Source organism: Micromys minutus (assembly GCF_963924665.1).
Source record: "Micromys minutus genome assembly, chromosome: X".
Lineage (NCBI taxonomy): Eukaryota > Metazoa > Chordata > Mammalia > Rodentia > Muridae > Micromys > Micromys minutus.
In genome coordinates, this window is record NC_137970.1 from 111,322,910 (window position 1) to 111,348,737 (window position 25,828).

The 25,828-nt window shown below is 43.6% G+C and overlaps 1 protein-coding gene and 1 pseudogene across 2 annotated transcripts; one reads left to right on the plus strand and one right to left on the minus strand.

Moving 5' to 3' along the window:
- Nucleotides 1–5,286: 5,286 nt before the first annotated feature.
- On the minus strand, nucleotides 5,287–5,501 carry LOC308414426 (small integral membrane protein 10-like protein 2A; annotated as a pseudogene). The gene has a single exon. The product of its transcript is annotated as a small integral membrane protein 10-like protein 2A (transcript).
- Nucleotides 5,502–12,425: 6,924 nt separating this feature from the next.
- Nucleotides 12,426–24,379, plus strand: LOC308415202 (cancer/testis antigen 55-like; the record flags this gene model as incomplete). The annotated part of the gene is made up of 5 exons (XM_080910219.1): nucleotides 12,426–12,516; nucleotides 14,754–14,935; nucleotides 20,575–20,716; nucleotides 22,755–22,867; nucleotides 24,191–24,379. The coding sequence occupies 5 exons, from the start codon at nucleotides 12,426–12,428 to the stop codon at nucleotides 24,377–24,379; spliced, it is 717 nt and encodes a 238-aa protein (XP_080766345.1).
- Between the last annotated feature and the right edge of the window lie 1,449 nt (nucleotides 24,380–25,828).

Consider the following 25,828-nt stretch of genomic DNA (forward strand, 5'->3'; position numbering starts at 1 on the left):
GCTAATAATAATATAATTGTTATTATCATCATCATTACTATTATTTTGCCTGGTTTTTTATGACAGGGGTTCTTGGTGTAGCCCTGGCTATCCTAGAACTCTTTCTGTACACCTGGATGTCTTCAAACTCAGAGATCTACCTGCCTATGCCTTCCATTTGCTAGGAATATATATATATATATATATATATATATATATATATATATATATATAATCAACAAGCCCGCCTTCCTCCATTGCTTCTTGTCCCCGTTGACACACCCTGAACTTCCTGTCCTTTTATGAAGTCTCCCTATCCTCCCAGACTTCTCCAAATCTTTCCAATCTCCCTTTACCACCCTGACACCTGGACTTCTCACTTACCCCAGTCTCTGACCCAGATTTGCTGAGACTCCGGCCTTCATCACTGCCAATTGCCCCTTTCCCACAAGTTCCTGACACCTCAAACCAGGCATTGGCCTTTACCCAGTCATCTACACTGCCTTATACTCTTCTTACTCATACCACAGCCCAGCCTCATATTCTCCATGACAGTCTGCCTCTCTCTTCAGTCCACTGCCCTCACAATCCCCAGGTTATTCCCTGTCCAGATCAGCTTCCTGCTAGGTCTCCATCCCTAGGGCTGCTTTTAGCTCCTCCCTCCCTGTGTGCCTCCCACTCTCTCCTGCAGTCTGTTATGTAACTCCCAAACTTTCACCTTCTCCCAACCCCCTGAACCTCCTAGCTTCATCCCAGCTTCTTTCTCAGTGTCTGTCTTGTCTCTTGTATACCACATTCCCAGAGCAGCATGGCTTTCAGTCCTGGATTTCTTCTCCCCCTAAAGTAGTGCTCTCTGGCTCTGCATGCCTCCTCCCTGTCCTCCAGCTTTTGATATGACCTGTGAGCCTCATGCTCTGTTAGCAGATTCATACTCTCTTCTGATCCTCTGTCCTGGCTGAGGATATATAATTCCTGAGCATCCTGCAATCTTCCTGAGTCTCATAACCTTCTGGAACTCAGGGTGTCCTGTAGCCTGCCCTACTCTGGCAACCTCCTCTCATCTGTCACTTCCTCTTGACCTGGCAGCCTGCCCCCCTAGTGTTTGACCCTTCTTTATGAACCTCCTGCTTGATTCCCAATGTACCCTTTCTTCTAGGCTCCTCCCCTTTTTACACATTCTACCATGTCCGCAGCCCACTATGCCTTTCCCCAGAACCTGGGATTTTTTTTTTTTTTTTTTTTTTTTTTTTGAGCTCCCTGCCTTCTCCTTTCCTCTGCCTTCCTCTGCTTCCTGGACTCCTCCACCCCTAGCCCATCCTCCTATTGTACTACAAGAACCTCTTGGGCACCTCTTCAGGTTTTTTTGTCTTTTCTCTGAGATCTTTACCTTCCAAGGGGTCTACAGTTCCCCCTGCCTCCTGCCCCACACTGTAGTAAGTCAGAACCTCCAACCCCGCTCTAGAGTTCCCCAGAGCCTCCTGTCCTGCTCTGCAGTAAGCTTGAACTTCCTGCCCAGCTTCTCCTATTTCTACCCTTCCAGAAACATCTCCTGACTCACTCCCATCTCCCACAATGCATTTGTACATCATGCCCTCCTCCATGGCTTCCTGCACTTCTCACAAGTTTTTGCTCCCTTCCTCCCTAGTCTATTGCCTTACTACTTCCTGTTTCCCTGCTGAGGGAACTCTTTTTACAGCCTTACAGTTTGCTTTCCTCTGGCCTCCTCCCCACTGAGCCCCCTGCCCTCTTAATGAGCCACACCTCAACTCAGCACAAGAATTCCTGACTCTTCAGGTAATCTCTTAGAATGGCACTCAGAGAGCCCAGAGCTAAGGCCAGGAGAGATAAACCAGCATCCAGCTCCAGCACCTGCTGCGTGCTTTATCTTCTCAGCCATTCCTAGCAAGCTGTCAGCCAAAAGGCAGTAAGCTCTTTACACCTGATACTGCAGAGAGGACTAAGGAATGCACACAGTGGCCTGTAGGGTTGGGTTTCTTTTACTCTTACTCTCGAAGTTCAACTTGTATTCAACACCTTGACTCCAGACCCTAGAATGAGAGAGAAGTCTTTGATTCATGTTCTATCTCTGAACAGTGTGAATGAGACCATCTGGAACATTCTGAACCTTCTGAGCCTGGCTCAACTGTTGCACATTGAGAAAGAGAGAGAGAGAGAGAGAGAGAGAGAGAGAGAGAGAGAGAGAGAGAGAGAGAGACAGACAGACAGACAGACAGACAGACAGACAGACAGACAGAGACAGAGAGAGGGAGGGAGGGAGGGAGAATGTGTGTGTGTGGTATCAGAGGGTTGTACCCCTGTAAAGGGTGATCTGGAAGGAGGTTCTGAAGAGAAGAGGTTCCTTGCTCAGCCCTGGATTGCCCTCTTGGCTTGGAGCTTGTTGTCCCATGTCCCACCCAGGAAGTGGTATGGCACCCAACAGAAACAAGGGGGAACCAGGCAGTGTTCTCTGTACAGAACTCAAGGAGTTTCTTTTAACTTTGTGAGATAGCAACACATGAAACTTCAGAAGCCACATCTCTGATCAGACAGAGCTGGTCACATAGAGTGCCATCAATCATGGTAATGTCATCCAGGTTAATTCTCTAAATTAGATGAAGCTCCCCTGCACACAATACAGACTGCAAATAAAGTGCACCATGATATTATACAGCGAGGGCACATGGAAAAACAAAAGTAGCCAAGGGGATGGGAAAGCTGAAGCTCATAGACTAATCAGGGCCAGAATGGGACATGAAGTCAAAGCTGAATCCTAGCTCTGCCCCTCTCCTGGCTGACACCACTGGGCCCAAAGGCCTAATACCACTTCCTCTGATCTCACAGCATAGACCTGAGCATGGACAGGGTTGGGTTTCCCTGTAGGGTGAGGTCTAAGAGGAAGGGAACTCAACTGAATTTCTCCCAATAGACCAAGGTGCTCTTTCTAAGGAAGGACAGGACACCTGTGACTCTCCTCCTCAACAGTACGATCCCCCAAAAACCATGTTCACACCCATGAATTCATCCATACACAGACCACTCCGTGAAACTTATCAGAAGCAAGAATGCTATATGTCGCATGCTGTGGGTAACAGCAGGTGACATTCAATGGCTATGTGCCCATCTGTGTACCTGAAATTTGAGAGAGAGATTTTCATCGGGTCCCTGACTTTGAATGGGCAGCCAGACCATTCTGTCCCTGAGACTGCCCAGAGTGCTGAAAGTTTCCCTTCAAGTACTATCCATGGGCCTTAAACTACCAGTGCCAGAGGAACTGAGGGAAATAGAAAATGGGTGTCCCTTGGGTCATTCCTGGCGATTTATAAACTTCATCCAGGACTCCTGTGTTGTCCTCAGCCCACCCAAGATTCTGCAGATGAGGTCCCAATCCCAGGGACACAAACTATAGCAATGCTTTCAGTCTCTTTCCTCTCCTGCTGGCATCCTTATCTTGGACTACAATGTCATTGTCACTCATATTCTATCACTAAATGGAGAGGTCTACACCAGAGAACTGCTCAGGAGGAGCCCATAGTGAAACTCTAGTGAGGTGAGAAGTTTGGTTCTCTCACCATGGGGGTTGAGACTCCTTTCTCTGTCACCACCATAACTATTCTCACCTTCAACATGACTCCCAGACCACTCCAAGGAAATGCATATGCCCAGCTCTCCTATCCCATGACCTCTCTTTCTCCCTTGGCCCCTTGGTAGCTCTCCATTCCCTCCCAACCCCATTGTCCTGCCAGGTCATGAAAAAACTGCAGAGAGGATGGAGGAATGCTGGTTTAGATCAGCCTGATCTCTCTCCTCTTCTCTGTGTAACAAGGGCAAATCGCAATTCTTTGAGCCCCATCCAGTTCAGGAGCTAGGAGAACACATCTCCCCCACAGTGTTTCGAGGACATAGCAGTGTCCAGTGGTCCGTACTTTCTGTGGAGGGGCCAGGAGACCTGAGCCACCTCACCCCATTATTCTCACCAGAAAGGCCCTTCTTCTAGGCAGGCTCTTGACTCTGCTGCTACCCAGGCTGCTACAGGAACAGTGGCACCTCTAGGATCCAAGTTGAAATGTTTAGAGAAGGGCTGAACCATCTCCCAGAAGACCAATGCCTGAGAAAGAAAGAGACATCACTTGGGCCTCCTGTGCTTTTCCCTTCTCGACCCTATTCTGAGAGCAGCTGCCTGTTTCTTGAGTCCTTCCCACTTCTCCACATCCAGTGGCGCACAGTAGCCATGCTGCTTATGACAGGTAGATGGGCTTCTGGGTCTCAGGAGTGTTATTACAGGTGCTTCAGGGAGCCTGAGCAGAGAGGGAGGATGGGAAACACAGCTTGTGAGGTGGGAGAAATGGCCTGAATCAACTATTTCCTGTTCTTCTCTGCAGATGCAGAGCCTCAGGAATGTCCCCAGACCGGGTTAGGGGAATAAGTGGCTGAGTCCAGTCCCCTGCCCCCATCCCCAACAGTACTGGAGGCAATTTGGGAGGGAAGGGCTGTGCACAGCTGCAGAGAGTATCCTTTGGCCTCCTGACAGGAAGGGACAGGCCTGCTGATTGGCTGAAAAAGAACTGTTCATTTTTTTTTCTGCTCACCTGACTTAGGTAGAGACTTACGTAGAGATGGATGGATAAGGTCTAGGGCCTTCCTGGGAGCTCACTGGCCCAACCCTCTCCCTTTCAGGGTTCAGGTGACATGTTATGAATCCTCTGCATAAAAAACGGATGGGATGCCTGGAAGGTGGGTGGGTGGGGCTCCCTGTCTGTGTGCTGGTGATGAGCTGACCCTCCAAGATACCATGACCCCATCACCCTATCTAGGAATCACACTACTAGGGAACGTGGAAGAGCCTCGCCTACCTTTTTAGTTTCTCAGCTTGGCTAGGCAGCAGGTGTGCCCGGCTGTTTTCTCTATCCACAGTTGTCTGAATATTTAGGTGCCATGACCACATACCCATCTGCCCTCATTCCAACCTGTGGTCGCCTACCTTCAGGCACAGGTAAACCAAGTTCTGTGGCAGCATCCCTTCTTTTTGGGCTCTCCCAGTTTTGGCCAATGGGGGAGGCAACAGGTTCTCCAGACTCTGGTGATTCTCTGGATGCAGAGGGAAAGGGCTGGGCTGTGAAGGATTTTGCGGTGTGGGATGTGGTTCCTTAGGCCCTCCGGAGAGACCTAAAATGGAGGGGCCCGGGTCGGGCCGCCTGCGCCCCCCGCCGCAGTCTCGAGGCACCATGGGGCCTCGCCGTCCTTCCTGAGGCCGCCAGGATGGCGCGGAAGGCGCGGATGGCCCTCTCCGCCGCGTCGACGGGCGTTTGCTCACTCGATCCGCACCTGCAGGCGGACGTTGAGCATCACAGAGGCCACCATGTAGAAGTAAGGGAAGTTCACGCGCAGGCGCCAGGCCAGGTGGAAGAAGGTGAGCAGAGTGCGCGTGAGCCCCTTGCAGAAGGCGCCGTAGGAGCTGCGCGCACTGCCAGGCCAGACAGGGACACTGCCTTCGCCACAGTGGAAAGAGCCTTAGTCACTGCCATTAGCCTGGCTCACCTGCTCACCCGAGGCAGAGTTAGCTCTCTCCGCCATATGGCGCCAACCTTTGCGGCCGGAAGCTAAGCCCTAGGGATCCCAGGTCCCTGAAGCTTCCTTTGCTCCACCCCCTTAGTTGCTCTCCGCCCCTCGACCCCCAAGGAGCCCTTGGCGCTAGACCAGCAGCTGTTCAGCTCTGCCCTTTTGCTTAGGGCTTCAGGAAGTATGAGATGGCAACCCCCAACCACCCGCTGAGTACTTGCAAACAGACAAGACTTGAAGGTCTTTTAAAGGGCTAAATCCAGTCCCTTCTCTGACCCCTTTGCACTTTGAGACCATGGCTTGGAGATGTTTAAGGTTTAAGGTCCAGACTTCAAAGGCCAGGTAAAGGACACCCCCCTTTGCACCCTGAGGAGGTCATGGCCTGGAGCCTTTTTTAAGGGCCCCACCTCAAACATTGTGTAAAGAACCCCCTCCCCCCTTTTACTCTCTGAGGAGGTTGTGGCCTGGAACTCTTTGGTTTTGAGTCTGGGTTTCTCATGAACAGTCTCCTCGGAGCCTAGGCTGTCACTATACCAATGTCACACAGTAGCACACATTGTGAGTTAATCTCCATGGCCTTCCTTGCTTCTCAGGGCCCAGGCCTGAGGACAGTTTAGAAGGTGTATTTACTCTTGTGAATCCTCTAGGATAATGGAGTGTTGGCAAGTACTGACCATTTTGCTGACATTGTACAGAAGTCATATCCAGAAACGCTGCTCTATAGATAGGTTGGCCCTTCTACAGTCTTCTCAGGAAATGTGGCCACGCAACAGACTGGATCTTTCGTGAATTCACATAGAAATGTAATAAAAGATATTTTTTAATAAGGGTACTTTTTCTAGTATATTTATTGGAGCTGTGTATTTCCTTGTTGGCAAATTTCAACACAGTTCCTGTATTTCTGAAAAGGCTTCTTTTAATCTGTTTATCCTGGTTGCTAAACACAGTTGCCTTGAATTTACATTTGTGCCTTGTTTATGACGCCCCCCACGCTAGTGTGCTTAAGTGGCCCTATACTTTTTCACCTACTTGTAGGTTTTATAAACTAAACCAAACACAGTGAAAGTCCTATGTATTTTCTAAAACAATAAATTCTCATGCTTCCTTATAGTTCTAAGTTAAAAGCACTCACTCTGGTGCCTTTTCAGTGTTTACAAGTTCGTACTTGAATACCTGGGTCCTCTCAAAATGCCTGTTTACCATCACATTTGTTCTATGATTTTTCCAGCCACCTGTTTACAAGGAGCAGAACATTTACATATACATGGATAATAGTCCTGCTTACAAGGTAGAGATTTTGTTTGGTTATTTTTCTTCTTAAGGAGAAACCTGAAAGATTGAGAAAACATAGAGATAATACAGATTATACATTCATTAATACATCCCTTCAGAGTTAAGGAGAAATTTTGAACAGCTGATAGACTCTTTAAAATGTCAAAAGAACACTGTCATTCTATGATGAAAAAAATTAAATGAGTAAAAGTAAGGATGAGTGAAATAGACTATCTGTCTTATGCCTTTAAAGGTTTATATGTTGTTGTTACTATTATTATTTTGGCTTTTTGAGACAGGGTTTCTCTATATAGTCTCATTATGTGTATATATATATATAGTCATATATATATATAGTCAATATATATATATAGTCACTTTGTAGACCAGTCTGGTTTCAAACTCACAAATTCACCTACCTCTGCTTTCTGAGTGCTGGGATTAAAGGCCTTCACCAGCAGACCCAGCTGGTTTAATTTATGTGTATGTATTCAAACCTGTGTGAGTTTATTGTGCCCCATGTGTGTGCTTAGTACACGTTGAGGCACACTGAGGGAGGCCACAGAATGTCCAGTCCCCTAGAACTGGAGGTACAGGTGGTTGTGGACTTACTGATATGGAGTCTTAGAACTAAGCCTAAGTCCTCATGAAGATCAGTGAACACTTAACTGCCAAGCCATCTCTCCAACCTCGTTACGAGTTTTTAAAACTATGTTTGAGAGTCGAAACCTCAAAAAAAAAATAAATGCTTTCATTCTGCAGCTGAGACATTTAAAAATGTATGTATAAAAAAAAAGTTAAGCAGGGCTAAAAGAAGAAAGATTGGATAAACAATATTGGTCCAAATATACCATAGAATAGTATTCAGTCACTAAAAACAATCAAGACCCCCTACATACTTGGAGCAGATGTGCAGCTTGGCCTTCATGTGGGTCCCCTAACAATTGAAGGGGCAGCTGTCTCTGACTCTGTTGCTTGCCATTGGATTCCCTTCCTCTACCTGGACTGCCTGGTTGGGCCTCAGTGGGAGAGAATGTACTTAGTCCTACTGGGTCTTGATGTTCTGGGGTGTGGAGGTCCCAAGGGCCGTGTCCCACCCCACCCTCCACCCCTGTTGTCTCCTCAGAGAAGGGGAGGGGGCAATGGAGGGAGGAATTGATAAGGGTGGGACAGGGGCAAGAGCAGGGAATGGGGCTGTGATCAGGATGTAAAATGAATAAAAAACAAACACACAAACATGGATATAACTGGTGGTTATTATATAAGAACAAGTACAGTACATCTTCAATAAATAAATCTTTTTAAAAACCCACCCCAACTGGAATAAAGCATCAAATATTTTAAAAAATGTTTCACTTCAAAGAAAATGGCCAAAAATCCTTAACCGTGTTGTGTTCCCATGGATTTTTAACCCTACTATACCCAATTTTCATTGCCCTGTCCTAAACAAAATCTTTTAAAATAAAAGAAGGCCAACAATTTAGAAGTTGATGTTTAGCAAATTTCAGTTTGCCCTACGGCGTCTGGTTCAAGGAAAAGCAAAGGTAAGCCACATCTGCAGGGCTGTAGCAACCGACAGTCAGCAAACACACATGCTTTGTTGCTAAATAGAAAAAAAAAATTCTGTTTTACTTCTTGATGGTATGAGGAAAAGACCAGTACTGAGAACCATGATAACTGTAAAATATCATACTTTGTTCTGTGAAATAATGCCTTATAGTTCATCTTGCAAGAGTCAACGGAATCAAATCAACCAAAGCTGCTAATATTCAAAGCAAAGGCCTCAACCAGTGTGCGACTCAGTTCCCTTACTGTTCACATCTTATTTTCTCCTTCTCAGACACTACAAACACTAATTTGTATTTCTAAAGCATTTTTGTTATTATCAACCTCTTCTTAACACATTAACAATTAAATCATAAGGGAACATGCTATTAAAACACTGTTCTGTTTTAAAAACTCTTAGTCCACAGGACATGTTGAAACACATTCTAAATTTTGGTAGTCAGGAGCCAGAAGCAGTCAGATCTCTGTGAATTCCAGGCTAAGGTAGTCTGCACAGACTCCTGTCTGAAAAATGAAAATAAAAACAGTGATTAGATGCTTTGGCTGTTGAAGAAATTTGGGGTTTTCTTTCATTTCCTTTCTCAGAGTGTTCTTTTGTTTATAGCCCAAATGCTAAAAAGTTTATATTTTTGGCACCCTTACTGCCAAGTCTAATAGGCTGACTTCAATCCCCAGGACCCTCATGAAAGAAGGAGAAAAATCAACTCTACATGTCAGAACATCTTCTGACTTCCATAGGCACTCTATGTACACACATATATGTGTATGAACATTTAGTCAATTAATGTAAATTTTAAGAACGTGAGGAGCTCTGATGCCTCGCCTACCTTTATATCCTTGCTGTGGGAAAGACGGGGCAGAGCCCCACTGAGCTCCCTGTGAAGCTGTGATTCTGGCAGCTATAATACCTGCTAGACTGTGTGCCCACATGACCCCAAGCCTACAAGCACCGGACTTCTAGCAGCAACTGCAAGTGTGCCAAGAGCTTAGGCAGAACATGATTTTCTTTGAATCATTATTTATTCATTTATTTATCTGTATTTCTCCCCCCCTTCTCTCTCTCTGGTGTGTGTATATATGTATGTGTGTCCATATGAGCACATGTGTATGAAAGCACACACACACACACACACACACACACACACACACACACACACACAAATGTGCTCATGTGAATAGTCACACACATATGCAGGTGAAAAGACAGTTTTGAGGAGCTGCTTCCCTTCTTTCACTGTGTGGGCTCAAGGATGAAAATCAGGTCTCCAGGCTTCGTGGCAAACACCTTTTACCCACTGATTTTTTCCCTTTAGTACAAGTGATTGAACCTAGGATTTCGTGTGTGCTAGCAGAATTGAGTTCATTCTTTCAACAACTTTTCCAGTAATCCGTGTCTGCCTGCTGCCATGCTCCCTGCCACGATGATAATGGACTAAGCTTCTGAAACTGTAGGCCAGCCTCGACTAAGTGATCTCTTTTCAAAGAGTTGTCTTGGTTATGGTGTCTCTTCACAGTAATAGAAGTGACTAAGACAACAACATGTTATCCTCATAGTGCAAAGTTCATCTTTTTAAACCATAAAACTGAAACTGGGCCTGGTAGCTTACTTCTGTTATTTCAGTACTAGGAGGGTGATGCAGGAGGATTGCCACAACCAGCCTACAGAGTGAGATCCTCTCATGAAAGAGAGAGAGAGAGAGAGAGAGAGAGAGAGAGAGAGAGAGAGAGAGAGAGAGAGAGAAACATCTGTCTGTCTCTCCCTCCCTCTCTGAGTAATTGTCATATATTGCAGGCTAGCCTGAGGCGCTCAGCAATCTTTTTGTCTCCACCTCTTAAGTACTGGGACAACAAGAATATTCCACCATCATGCCTGAGTTAGAGTTAGTATTTGGTATTTGTAACTGACTTCTTCCACCTAGAACAAAATGTTCAAAGTTCAGTTTGTAAATGTGTGAATACGTGGTCATACAGTCTCGTTCTCTTGGAAATATGTCTAGCAATGAAGTCACCAGAGCATGTGGTCACTCTGCTTTTAGCTTTCTGAGAAAGAGCCCAGCCCAGGGGAAAGGTTGTTTCAGCTGCTTTCCATTTAAACAAGCTCATTCACAATGGGTGAGCATTATAACTGCTTTATATACTTGCCGACACTTGTTAATGCTTGTCTTTTTAAAAAATTGAGAACATTTAAGTAGATATGATACAGTACATCATTGTACTTTAGATTTTTATCCTTCCTCTTCCTTTTTTTTGAGGGGGGAGGAGGTGGTTCTTGAGACAGGGTTTCTCTATGTAGCCTATGTAAAATGCTGGGATTCAAGGCATGTGCCAGCATTGTTTCGTGTTTTATTAATTTTTATGGATAATATTCCATTGTTAGACATGCATGTCAATTTTGGAATGAATTTTTAAAATATACTTATGTACAGGAAATTCAAGTCAAGCAGTGGTAGTGCAGGACTTGAATTCCAGCACTCAGGAGGCAGAGGCAGGTAGATCTCTGAGTTCAAGGCCAACCTGGTCTACAGTACAAGTTTCAGGCTGGCCATGGCTACACAGAGAAACTGTCTTGAACACACCCACACTACACATACACACACAGCAAAATCAGCAATGTATATTTGAGTCTGTTTAGTAGCAAGTTCTTTAGCCTTAGTCTTCTGCAGCTTAGCATTGTGAGCCCCAGATTCGGGGACCCAGGGTGGCCTATATTACTTGTCATCATCCTCAGAATGTCCACCATCTTAACTTGGGTGACTTTATAAAGATAGATTTAATCTGTGTTAAGAGAGTGGTGGTCTATGTCCTCCTGTGGACCAGCTTCCCTGTCCTGGTGTCCTTGATGACGAAACAGGACACCCCATTCCTCCCCCTCCCCAGTCTTATGACATAAGGAAGGTAGGCAGACCACCAGCTTATGGTGTTATGAGCTGACATGCACTTGTGGCTGAGTTTGAGCAGCTGGGCAGCTATTTGATGGTCTGATTAATGACAAGAGGCATGGGTTTTTTGTTTTGTTTTGGCCATTTATAGAATAGAGACTTTTGTCATTGTAGCTGGTTGTAGCAGGACCATCTGACAAAGCAAATAAGATCTCTTTTGAGCTGCATGTCCTGTTCAATGCCAGAAGTTCTTAGGGTTTTGTTGTTGTTTCGTTTTCTTTCTTTTCTTTATTATTATTATTATTATTATTATTATTATTTTGGGTTTTGGTTTTGTTTTGTTTTTCCTCTAAAATATTATCCTCCACCTTTTGGGCCTCCTACGGCCTCCTACTTGCTCCTGACAGCAGAGGCTGGGCCCACCCTTTCAGCACATGGCTTGGCTATGGGACGAGAGGCACATACTAGCTTTTGTTAATCCAGTCATCTACTGAAATGCGTTCCCAGTGCAACTCCGTTTCTTCATTCTTGCTGTTCTTTCCAGAGCTTCTGGAGTTCTAGTCAGGAAACCATGGCTTTAAAAAAAAAAAAAACATGTTTAAAGCAGTAATCTCTTGCTATAAACAAACAGCGATGTCTGTTTCCTGTGTTTTTCCTCCAGTAGAAATGGTCCAGTAGGATGTGATATAACTCGGGCCTATAATCCCAGCACTCAGGAAGCTGAGACGGGAGATTGTCAAGAGTTTGCGGCAGCCTAGGTTAGAATGAAATCCTGTTTCAAAAACACAGGGAAAAAACCTTACCAACGAAACAATACAACAATAAAAACGTGAACCTATAAAATTGTATGGGTGGAGGCCATTTTAGACGGGCTACTGGGATTTCAGAGACAAGTTGTAAAGTGCATCCTTCCTATTTGCCATAGGTCAGTGGCTTTCCTTGAGTAAACTACTCTCCTATTGGCTGGTTGAGCAGATGCCCTGGCACTCCACGGGTAGTTCTGCCCTCTGTGGGAGTCTCAGACTAGAGAGGCTGTATGTAAAGAGAACGGAAGGAGAATCGTGTCTGTTAGAGTTGCTGCGATTAGGGCTCTCCTGAGAAACAGAAGACTACATAGAAGGAAGCCTTGTTTCTCGTACCACCTGGCGCCCACGCTTGCTCAGACAACGAACTATGCACAGGCTAATTTCCGGACTTCGTGCCCTCTTTCAAAGGAAAGTGGACCCAAAGGCGGCGAGAGAAGAGCAGCAGAGGCTCTTGGAAGGTACTGCACTAATTCTTTGTCCAAAGAGACCTTCTCTTAGATTTTCCATCTCTGGTCCAGAGTCCGAGGAACTTAGAAAACTCGTACGTGGTCAGAGCAGTGCCATTTTATCTCCAGAGCAGGGCATAGCCAGTTCCTTGCCCCGCGCCCTCGTATGCCACCTGCTGGATAGTCTTGCATGGACTCACTCCAGAACTCCCCTGCCCAAAGGAATGACTAAGGCATTTAAAACAATGGGGGCTACAAAGATGACTCAGCAATTTGGAGCACTTACTGCTCTTAGATGGCCAGGGTTCAATTCCCAATGCCACACTGTTGCTTACAACTGCCCAATTAACTCTAGTTCTTGGACCTCAAGTATTCTTCTGTTCTCTGAGCTCTGAGGGCACGTGGTTTACATACATACACTCAGGAGCAACAAACGTGTGTGTGTGTGTGTGTGTGTGTGTGTGTGTACTTGCGCATGCTGGTGTGTGTGTATGTACTTGCATGCATTTTTCTTTTAAAAATTTCTTTAAAATAAAAAGAACAAATTATGTCGAAAGGTAAGAAAGCAGGGGGTAGTGAGGGGTGAGAGGGAGAACCAATTTCCTTTAAGGATGTGACTGCTGCTAGGTCGACCACCTTCCAGGGCAGGCTCTAGACCCAAAAGTATTTGGGCAGCACAAATTGGACTCCATGGGCTAAAAAGAAAAACTGGGAGAGACCAGTGAGTTGGGTGCCCAGGGAGGTGGGCTGGATCTGGGAGGAACTGGAACAGGTGGGGTAGGTTTAATCAAAATATATTGTATGACATTCTTAAAGAACAAATAATAAGATAGTTCTTAAACAAAGATGGCAGAGGTAGGAAATCAGAGAAAGGGTAGATGGTGGGGGTGGGAGAGGGGAGGTGTCTATGCCCCACATTTGCACTTTAACAAAATTGAGACCAGGTCTCCACATTAAGCCAGGTTTCCATCGACTCACTTGTTTAGTTTACTTTAGGTTACAGGAAGATTCCCTTTTGTTTTTACAGTAGTAGTTTATCTTAATTACTCTATCTTAAAATTATCAATTTATTTTGATGCATATGAGTATAACTGTGCACCTCAGGAGTCAGGTTTCACCTGTCATTTTGTAGGATCATGGGATTAAATTCAACTTGTCAGGCTTGGGGACAAGTACCTCTACCCAATGAGCCATTTTGCTAGCCCACTGATTTTGTTTCTTAACTGAGCACATGTTTGTATCTATGAACCAGTTTTCTGTTACTGTGAAAAAAATACCTGAGACAAGTTAACTTAAAAGAAGAAACGCTTCTTGTGCCTTATATTTTCATACAGTTCAATCAGCGGTCACTTGATGTTGTTTCTGGGATTCTGGCAAGACAGAACATCCTGGAGGGGAAGATGGAGTGGATCAGAGCTTCTCAAATCCTAACAGTCAGGAGGGGGAAGAGAAAAAGATCAATTTTATGATGAAGGCCTTTACTCCCAAATTCATGAGCTATATACAAATTCATAAATAAAGTACTCAGCTAGTGAGGTTAGAGCCTTCCTAATCCAAAGGTTTCACTCTAAACACTCCTACAATGAGGCCCAAGCTTCTAATACATTAGCTTATTCATGATGTTTAAGACCAACCTATATCAAAAGCCAGACTAATTTTATATCTGTGACCAGTAAAGAGACAGGAATCAAAGTTTACTCACTCCCTTTGTAGCCTAAACACAGGCCCTGGAGTCTGTCACTGATCACTGGTAAAATGGATTATTTTGAAGGTTAGCATTTTGTTAGTGAGAGTCCGGTAAGTGATTAGAAATGTGGCTGGGGTATCTCTGTACTAATAAGAGAAGGTCCAGTATTCCCATGTCTGTGCTATAGCCAAGTCACGGAGGCAGACAGCAGAAAGTGCACAAGCTAGTTGGTGGCTCAGCAGAACTCATACTCTGACACACCCAGATTGAACAAACAAAGGACTCCCCTACCACACACAAATGCACACACACACATACACACACACACAGAGAGAGAGAGAGAGAGAGAGAGAGAGAGAGATTTAAACCTTGTCACTCTCCCCCCAGAGTCCTGTATGCTTAATCATTGCTCACTAACCTAATTTCTATCTTACATCAAAATCACTTTATTTTCAGACTTAGATAATTATTTACCACAGCTTCTCTGGTAGGACTTATTTGTAGTGGGTATTTGCACTTGAAAATAATTTATATGTTAAATTTGTCTTTACTCATCTTTTAGATGATAACATGTTACAAAGCAAACAGCAAGTTGTGGCAGGGTTCCGTAGTCACTATGAGGGGATCACTGAGCACACCCACTTCAGTGCTGACATCAGGACTGGTGACAGCTCTCTGAAAGTTGAACAGAAACTTCCTGCAGCTGTGGAAGAACAACGCACTCGTGGATTGAACAAAGTCACAGTAAGACTTGTATATACTGCATCCTTTCTCTGTTTCTTAGTTCCTTTACTGTGACTTCCAGTTTTCAGCCCTTCTTAAGTGGACATGTTGCGCTGGATGGAAGCTGAAGTCTAGTTTAGGGAATTGCATGGGACACCCGTTCTATTTTGTAGTACTATCTATTTAGAAACGTGCAAATTGCATGAGCTATTCCTCAGTATTTAACAATAATTATTAGAGTTTATATTATCCTGTAACTTTCTCTTATAATGCAAATAATAGGTCTATGCTATTTAATTACTAAATAAACAAAAATATACCTTAATTAATTAAAAATAACCTTAATGAAGTATAATTTACTTACTATGGAGTTTCCCAGTTTAAAACCTTTTTGGATTTACAGAATCTGAATCTAGCACCCCAGTTCAGATACTTATTTTGATTGATATATGCAAATGAAGACTATTATTATTACTAATTGACACCAGTAGCAGGATGTGAGACTCCCTATTTCTCAGGGTTGGCAAGAGTGGAAGTATTGTCAGTCTTTGAAAGTTTTAGCTCTCTAAGATGTGAAAAGCCAGACAGTGATGAAACACACCTTTAATCCTGGCACTTGGGATCCAGAGGCAGGCAGATCTCCTTGAGTTTGATGTAAGCCTGCTTTACAGAGCTGGTTCCAGGACAGACAAGGCTACATAAAGAAACCCTGTCTCTAACCCACCAACCTCGAACTTGAGCACAACCACACACACAAGCACACACTAAGAGAAGGAGGAAGAGAAGAAACAAGAGGAGGAAGAGGAGGAGGAAGAGGAGGATAAGGGGGAGAAAACCGAGTAGGGCTTCCACTTGTAATTTGACTGTTTGTTAGTGTGAAGACAGAACACTGAGGTCAGAGGGTGCAGTGGATCATCCACATAGCTACTCATTGGAGGCAGAGAGATGGGAACCTGGTACTTGATTTATGGGTAAAACTGAGTGAGTTACTAAATAACCATGAAATTGGTCTTGACAGCTAGAGATGGAGATTAAATAGCTGGCGAATCTAGGGTCTTCCAAATTGAAAACGTGCAAATGAATTCATAATGCATGAAATTCTCACTCATTTCCTTCCCCCAAACCAAATTTAATTAATAAGCCCCATAAATCAGGATTACCACAATTCCAGTTACTCCTTTGCAATGAGTTATGTCTGTAGCTACATCTGGAGGATGAAAAAGCCATTAATTGTTTAGGAGCTTACTGAAGTGCCATCAACTTTCAGAAGAGTAAGGCGGTCCAGAGGAATGACTCAGCCTGCGAAGCGCTTACTGCACAGTGGCCTAAGCCAGCACCCACTTGCAGTGTGACCTTTAATCCTACTGCTGGAGAAGCAGAGACAGGGGAGTTCCTGAGGCTTGCTGGCCAGCCAGTCTAGCCAGTTTTGGCATTCTGCTTTGGTGAGAGAGCCTAGCCTTAAAGGCTAGGTGGAGAACAATTATAGAAGACCCCAATGTGGGCCCCCGAGTTCTACCAGTACAGGCATAAACACCTTCCAGCCACAGCTTCCTCCAACACAGACATTTTACAAGACTAGGGCAAACCAACGCTTTTTCTTTCTAGACAGTCACATCGAAAACCATGAACTGAGTCACCCTTACTTGCTTTTTTCCCCTAGGGATGTAGGATCTAAAATCTACTCACTCCAGATAGAACACCAGAGACGGACCCAAGAAATGACTCCAGCCAAGTCTAATTTCGGAGCTTATTGGAGTCTTACAGACAGATTAGTCATAGGATCGCAGGTGACTCAAAGGCAGCTCTGTCATCAAAGTGTCCCCCAGCATCGGTGATGACTTGAGAAATGGGCCTTGCAATTCAGAGCAAACAGCTATGTAAGAGTCATTTACACAGCACTTGGGAAGCAGAAGCAGGAGGATCTCTATGAATTCGAGGTCAGCCTGGACTACAGAGATTGTTCCAGGACAGTCAGGGCTACAAAGAGAAACCCTGCCTCAGAGAAACGAACCAAAAAAAGTCCTTTTCAATAAGACTAGACACAAAAGGGCTGAGCTGAGGGAGACTGGGAAGAGTGGAGGGATACTGTGGTAAGGATGTAATTTATAAGAGAAGAATACATAAATTAAAAATAGGTAAATAAATCAATCAATAAAAAGCTGATGAAGCTTTCTAAACAGTCCAAACACAGAATGTCCCAAAGACCAAGACTGTTCAGAGAAAACTTCACACCAACAGCCTCAGTTTATTCCATACCCTGAGGGAAATTTTTAAAGAGGCAGGATGAGCCCAGCTGGGTGCATTCTGGCCAATCCGCAGCAAAGACAGTTGGGCCAGGATGGAGACAGCAGCTTCAGCTCTGGGTGAAGCCTGAGGCTAGGGGTTAGAGGGCTCAGGGATGAGTGAGGAAAAATAGGACAATGTTGAATCTCTGCAATGGTGTCTTCTTCTTTCAGAGGGCTTGGTAAGGAGAACAAGGCAGGCAAGTTTGCAAGCTAACAAAGGCTGGTCTGCCGCCCCAGGTTGCACAGACTTCCTTGAGATTCTGGACTACTGGCCATGCATGGCTGCCTTTCCAGTCTCAGCACAGCCCCCTTTGTGGCCTCCCAATAGGATTGTTTCTTTAAACTTTTCCCTTCCGCAGGGTATCACTTCCATTAGGGCATTCAGGGGCCCTGCAGGCTTCAGGAGCCACAGCAGATGTTAGAGGAGGACCTAAGCTGGGTCAGAGAACAATGAAGCCCGGGGTCACTGTAACTGTGGGAACTCTCAATGGAAACTTTTGATCATAAAATTTTGCTGATAGCTGATCCTACATGTATGTATTAAGATCATGACCAAGAAGCAAGTTGAGGAGGAAAGGGTTTATTCAGTTTCCACTTCCATATCGTTGTTCATCACCAGAGGAAGTCAGGACTGGAACTCAAGCAGGTCAGGAAGCAGGAGCTGATGCAGAGGCCATGGAGGGATGTCACTTACTGGCTTGCTTCCCCTGGCTTGCTCAGCCTGCTTTCTTATAGAACCCAAGTCTACCAGTCCAGGGATGGAACCACCCACAATGGGCTGGGCCCTCCTACCCTTGATCACTAGTTGAGAAAATGCCTTATAGCTGGATTTCATGGAGGCATTTCCCCAACTGAGGCTCCTTTCTCTGTGATAGCTCCAGCTTGTGTCAAGTTGACACAAAACCAGCCAGTACATCCTTTTTATAGGATGCCATGATATCCTTTAAAAAGTTAAAATAAACTGGCCTATTTGTGCCCATTTTTTATATATTTATTATACATGTGTGGTATTACATTTTTCTTTAAAAGGGTGTGTAGGTAAATTATGTGGAGCAAGTCCAGAGAAGGAAGTTATAGACTACTACCATATAAAACCAAATGTGAGTCCTTCATTAGCTGACAATGAAGAGTAGGTTGTTACTACACTGTTCTCTTGGCACCGAAGCTCAGTGGTACAGTTTATAAAAGTAAAAACCTGCAATGACTTTGTCAGGTATATAGGGCAGGAGAAAAACCACTAGATTAATATTGGTTATGCCTTCAATAGGCACTTAGATTATACAAGTAGGCCATGGTCAGGGTCCTAGAAAGCCTCTAATCTGTGTGGCCGAGGCAGATGTGACTGTTCGTGGAATTAGGAATGAAAATTGCTTGAGCAGACACAAAATGGAGTCATGGTAAGATCAGGCCAAGATGTCCTCTTGGTCACATCTTGAGAACATGGCCAGTGGTTATTGACCAGGGGATAGATTTCAAAATTATACATGATTTTCTTGATTTTTTGTCTTCTTTCCATCTTATATGCTGAACATATGTTGTTTTTATAATGAGAAAAACAAAACATAAGATAAAGATGACTATAATTCTAAGAAATAAAAACGTAGATGCTTTTGTATTATTTGAAGTAAAGTCCAAAATTAACTGTAGTGTTAGACCCTACAGCTCTTGCTTATTATCTTCCACCCCAGTGAACTAGACCTAACCCTGCTTAGCTTCCAAGATCAGATAGCACTGATCATATTTAAGGTGGCATATGGCCATTAGATTTCTTTTCTCTCATTTATCTCCACATTCTTTTGTCTACCCAGATGCTCTGCTCTGGAATCTTAGCATTGATTTATTTACCCTTCTTTTGTTTCCTTGATGTCTCCCTAGCTTTCTGCCTAACTCTAACCCTATGTTCTCCTTTTTCCTGATTGTTAGTTTTTATTACTGTTGTTGTTGTTGTTGAGTCTATTTAAATTAGCCTGGAGACTGGCTTAGCCGTTAAGAACACTTGTTGCTTTTGCAGAGGACCAAGGTTCAGTTCCCAGCCCCAACATGGCTTCGCAACCATCTGTAACTCCAAATCCTTTCAAAAGGGGGCACATTCAAAGTCATTCCAGTTGGGCTTGTTACCTGTTCAGCCACTCCACCCTTTCCACCTAAATATCCAACTGCTCTCTACCAACAATCAACTCTGCATAAGACCTGGGGAAGAGGCTAGAGTCAATATGTAGGGCAGGGAAGACTGATTAGGGGTTGGGAGATGGTTTCATCTATGCAGCTATAGGAAACACTCTTCCCTGCTAGGTAAGGTTTTTCCAGGTGTGGCTGACTGGAGAAGGAGTGCCCACACCCCTATAAGTAACCCCCTTACCTATGCTCTGCAAGGAAGCCTAATAAACTCATTGGTTCCTGAGAGCAAACTCTGGTGGAATCCTCTCTCCGTTTGTCATTGGGATCTTAGGAGAAGGGGTATATGGTGTTCACTTCTCTCCATGGGAAGACATTTCAGCAACAATGGTGCACATACATACCTGCTGGCAAAACACTCATACACAAAATATAAAATGAGTTTTAACATTTTCATGATTACATACCATTATGCTTTGCCCTTCTTTCCCCCTGTCCCCACTGCCCCCCTAGTGCTTACTGTGTGCTCCTTGCCGTCCTCCCCTCCCCCTTTCTGCTTTTATGTCACATGCATTCTCGTACCTTGTCTTTCCCTTGTTCTCTTAAACACTCTTCCTCCTGTGTCATGATCCCTTTTCTAGTTCAGTGACCTTCACACAAATACATATGTAGATACATAGACACACAGAGACAAACATATGTCCCAGCTCAACTTACCAGAGAATCTTTTCTTTCACAGCCCAGGTCAGACATCACTTTGGGAAAACCTTTACTGTATTCTTAATATTCTTCATCTTAATTCTTTTCCTTTGGAACTCCAGGGACCAATTTAAATTTTTTTTATCACACACCATGACTTACTTTAAGTCTGGCAGACATGCAAATAATGTTTTTAGAAGAAAATTTTAAAATTTATGATTGTACAGTACAAAGGCCTGAGCCTTAATGTAAACTTTGGATTTTATAAAGAGTGTTGATGCTGGCTTATCAGTTATAATCAATATGAGTGTGTGGCAACTCTCTGTATTTTCTTCTCAATTCTCTTAGTCTACTCTAAAACTACAGTAAAGATGATATGAAGCTCAAGCATTATTTTGATAGTGTAGGCCAATATATGTGTCAGTTGTATATGACCATTATTTGAACTATTGCTTGAACAATAATTTTTAGGGTGGTGGGTTTCAGAATTTTTATTTATTTAATTTTTTACCTTTGACTTGTTTGAAGTAACATTTTAAAATTAGTTTATTTATTATACAGGTGGATGCTTTCTCTGATGACCATGGCGGAGAACCATCAGAATCTCACATGAGAGTCTTGCTTGGCTGTATTACATCTCTACTGGGTGACACTGACTACAATGATCACGAATTGTCCTTCTCTCTAGACATTGCTTGTAAAGGTACAACTCACATTTTTAAATGTAAAATTAGGTTTCACCCATTTGAAATATCGCCAATTGGGTGTGGCCATCATCTTCAGGGTCTAATTTGGAACATGCTTATTTGATGAGAGGGGTTTTTGTATTACAATTACTAGTGCTGAAAAAAAAAAAAGAAGTCCTGGGTTTCGGCACCAATGTTAGGAAAAACATGAAAAGAGTGTGTGTGTTGGGCAGGTGGGGGGGGGGCGATATTGCCCATGGAAGTGTGGTGAGGCATGGGGGCAAGGGGGATGCCTCTTGGGAATCCATGTTGGGAATCCCTTCCCCCTGAGGGACCAGCCACATGACAGTATAGTACAGAATAGAGTTTATTCAGGGCATGGGGAGGGGAGTTAAGAGGGTGGTAGGGCAGAGAGGGAGGAGGAGTAGAGAAGTAGAGGCTGGCCATGAGCATGTGGAGCAGGGGAAGGGAATGGAGAGGGGAGGGGCAAGGGGGGAAAGCAAGGATGAGAGAGGGCAAGAGGGCAAGAAAGAGAGGAGGGGGCAAGCAGCTCCTTTTATAGTGCCAGGTAACTGTGGGGCAGAACATACCTGGCTGCTTCCAGGTAACTGTGGGATGGGATATATCTGGCTGTTGCCAGGTAACTGTAGGGTGGGGTTTACAGAATCCCAACATTCCTCTATTTTGGTTTAATTAAAAATAAAAATTATAGGCAATGGTGGAACAGAAATAGGGTCATTGTAATCTCTTACTGCTTCACACTTGTTTTGGGGTGACGTTTCTAGAGAATCTAGAAAAGTGGGAGTAGGGATGTTTGTCCAATCTTAGAGTTGGCTGTTTCCTTGTTGTCCAGGGTCTGTGGAACCATCTGAGGATAGGTCAGAAGGAACAGTTTTGAGAAAAAAGGGTCCCTGTGATTGTTAAGTTCCAAAGACAGTTTATTAGCCTGCCACTATGCCAACAAGGAAGTTGTCAACAACAGGAAGAATGTTAGAAATACTCTTCTCAGAATGAAAGGGACTTGGACTTGTTTGTAGTGCAAAGGATATGACTAAAGGTGATGAAGAGAGCAGGAAGAAATGATGGAGTCAGGTCTCTGAGCTATAAATAGAGGATAGGACCCAAGGCATAGGCGGAAAGGCTTACTTCTGTGAAATAGGGTTAGTCATAGTAGCAGGCTGTTCTAGGATAAGAAAAGACAGTGTCAAAAAGAAGGTGTTGCTGATCCCTAGCACTAGGAACTAGTCTTAAAGGCCTCAGCCAGTCATATCTACAATTGTCAGAATAAGTGCTATTAAATAAATACCATGAAACCCAGTGAAAATGGCAAACAGTTCTTCATTATTATTTTTTATTATCTGTTTGTTGCTCAAAATCAAATCCTGGTTCTTGCTAAGCTATAGCCTCAATAATTTCTTCAATGAGAAACCAAAAGAATGTAAAGAAGAAAAAACAATCATGTTTTACCCTATGCTGAGTGGTGAATGTTATTTCCTTTCTGTTCCTGTATTGCAGGTATTTTACCTCATGATATTCCAGATACTTTTATTTATTTTAATCTTTTAAAAATGTTATGTGTATGTGAGAAGTTTGACTGCATGTTATGTGTAGGCATTGTTCGAATGCCTACAGAGGCTCTGGAACTAGAAGTTCCAAGAATCTCTAACCTTCATGTGGGTGTGGAAACTGAACCCAGATGTGCTACCAGAACAGCAAGAACCTTTAGCCGAAGAACCACTTCTCCAGCCCTCATCTTTTACAAAACAGTGCCTCTATTTATATGTATGTGTGCTTTGGTGCAAGCTTATGCCACGTGTATCTGGGTACCCGCAGAAACCCGAAGAAACTACAGATAACCCAGGGGACACTGGGAGGTAAACCTGAGTTCTCTGCAACAGCAGTAAAACTTTCTGAGCTATTTCTCCAACCCTAGGGTTCTAAATGTTCAAAATATACTTTATGTGTAACAGAAACTGTGTCAGGGCTAACATTCCAGGAAATGGTGAAATGTTACATTCCCTCCTTTAACTTGAGTTTCTTCCATGACTGTTACAGATTTTCAGCCTTATAATGGTGACCTGGTAGAAATTGAGTTTTCTGAGGAGCAAGACCCACAGAGCAGAAGGGCAGTCTTGGTGAAGCCTCTGAAACATTGTCATGTAAATGAGGTACTTTCTCTGTGTGGGTTCCACTTGTCTTTTGTTTCTGCTTATCTTTCATTTAGTGATTTTTTTTTTTTTTTTTTTTTTTTTTTTGGCTGCTTGTGATTATATTACAAGTGTTAGGAAACCAAAAATAAATGAGTGGTCAAAATAAGTGAATGGAGGCAGATGCAGCGACCCATCATCAAACATCACTTGGAGCCCGGGGAGTATGGTGGGAGGGGGGGAATAGAAGTGAGCAAGTTGGAGTGCTCAAAGACACAAGAAGAAACTAACATGAACCCATGGGGGCTCACGGAGACTGAACCACCAACCAGAAAGCATGCAGGGGCTGGACCTAGGTCCCCCATTTGTAGCAGATATACAGCTTGGTATTCACGTGGTTCCCTTTATAAGTAGAACAGGACTGTCTCTGTTCTTTGCCATTGGATCCCCTTCCCCCTAACTGGACTGTCTGGTTAGGCCTCAGTGGGAAAGGATATTCCTGGTGGTGCTAGTACTTGATGTCCCTGGTCCCAGATGTCCCAGGGTAGGGTGGTAGCCAGGGGGTGGGGGAGTGGGGGATCCCTTTCTCTGAGAAAAAGAGCAATAGGTAGAGGGATTTGGGAGGGTGAGACAGGGAGGAGAGGGGGGTGCTGGTCAGGATGTAAAGCGAATAAAAACACTGTAATTCTACAAGGAAATGATAAGCCTAACATAGTACATAATGATAAAAATTGAACTTTGTATGGTTTATCTGGGAGGCATTAGAACGTTCTAAGAGCAACAAAACCAAAAACCAAAACAAAACAAAAACAAAAAACCAATAATCAGGTTTCTTGGAATTATTAAGAAAAATGAGTGGAGTGTCACTTGAACTCCTCACTAACATGTGACTATGATATGGGTAGTAAAACCTGAAAACAAGTTGGCTGACATTTGTTTTGCACCATCGGAAAAATGAAGGAATGTGCTTCTAAGGCAACCGTGGAAGCAAAGGTAAATGTTACCACTGCATTACTTTCTCACTCTTTTTAAGCTTTAACTACAAAATAACACCATTGTGAGTAACTATTTAGAACAAAATTCGGTCAGTTTTGTTCTGGTGCTCATTCTCAGAGACTGCTTTGATTGACTGTTAAGAGGTTGCACCTAGGCGGGGGTTGGGTGGAGTGGGGGGGTCCTCGGTTTACATAGCACCTAGATATTGCTAACATGGAAAGCAAGGTGGGAATCTGTGGTGAAATGCAGGAGTCTGCTGCTTAAGGCCAGAGAGACGGGCAGAGTCTATGACCATGGATTATGATTTTCTACACTCATTGCTGCCATTTTTTTTTTTTTAAATCACAGGTCCATGTTACCAAGACAGATGGAAGAACTGGGGTGTTGGAAGACACTATCTTTTTCACCTTGGAGTCTCTTAAACTTCCTTCTGGATATGTGCCACAACCAGATGATGTTGTCAATGTGGTTGCAGTGCAGAGCATTCAATCCAACTATTTCTGGAGAGCAGTTTCAATGACCCCAGTACAAGCATAGTAGGAACCAAACCTCTGTGTTCCTTTTTCAGTGTTACTTGTATGGGTAGTGAAGGGCATGATTTAATGCAATAGTCTGTGGAATAGTAATAGCAATAGTAAGCCAAAATACATGTTCAATACGTTTTTTCCTTGGAAATGCCCTGTAATTTTGTTGGAAGTATGGTGGTTGAGGCAGACTGCCCATTAATACCTTCAATAAAGCTGTTTTCTGAGCATCAATACTATTTACCTGTGATTAATTTGCCGTTCAGTCTCTAGGAATGAAATTGTTCTGTATATTATTAGTTGTTTATTTGCTGGTGTTTTTTGTAAAACAAAACCATTGCTGTATGGGGTATGCATCATTTTCCATAATCCCCTTTGTGAAAGAGGTAGGTACTGCCTATCCATGGACAAGAATTGGAGTAAATCCAAATACTATGAAGGAAGGGAAGTTGCTTAGTCAAGCTGGGGACTGTTCTCAGGATCCCACTGGTCTACACCATGAGATTCCTTGATTTCTCTTAACAGCATGTACCCAGGTGACTGCCGTGTTGTGAAGCCTATGGACAGTAATGGTGGACTCTAATACTGTCCTAAGAGTCAATATTCTACTGTATACTCCTGGCCCTGAGTGAGCTTGATTATGAATTTGCCTTGTATTTTTAGTAGGCACTCCCCATAGTTCTATGGGCTTTTAAGATCATAGGCATGAACTGGTTCAATCTTGAGTAAATTATTAATAACTGTGTATTATGTATCAGGATGTAATCTAGACATTGGAATGAAATCAAAAGCACGAATGTCCAGGTTTTAATGGAACTTGGCTCACATCACTGTTTCTTAGGTTCCTGACTTCAGGAATATTTAGCAGTAAGCTATTCCTACCCAGGTACTTTCACCTATATCCTGAACCAGTATACTAAACTACACAATATGTACCCCTTTATTTAGTTACTCCCTAAATTGCTATTTTGGATGGTTTGGAGATTTAAGAGGCTGAATGCTTGGCTGCCCAGATAACAACTGGCCATTTACACTGTGGTGTTATCATTAACATGGCTCCATTCTTGCAGTAGGGCATACTATTCAATGAGACAGTCACAGACAATGGCTACAACATACTCTTACTCCATACAGCAATGTCTCCAGCACACAACACAAATGTCTGGGGGTTCATTTGGGAAAGGCCTTATTACCTTTCAGGCAATGTCACAGAAGGGTGTGGTAGGGATATAGCAAACAGATTTTTAAAAGTTGCCATTTAAGTCAACTCAGTAGAGGTAAAGAGGAAGGTGGATTTGCTGAAGTGAGGAGCATTTTCAAAGGCATGGACTGCTTATATGCCATATGTCTGTTGATAAATTAGGGGAGTAAGAAGCATGTTATTTATACATAGGAAGAACAGGCATAGTGAAGAAAGATAATATACCTTAAAAGGAAAAGCATTCTTTTTTTGGGAGGGGGG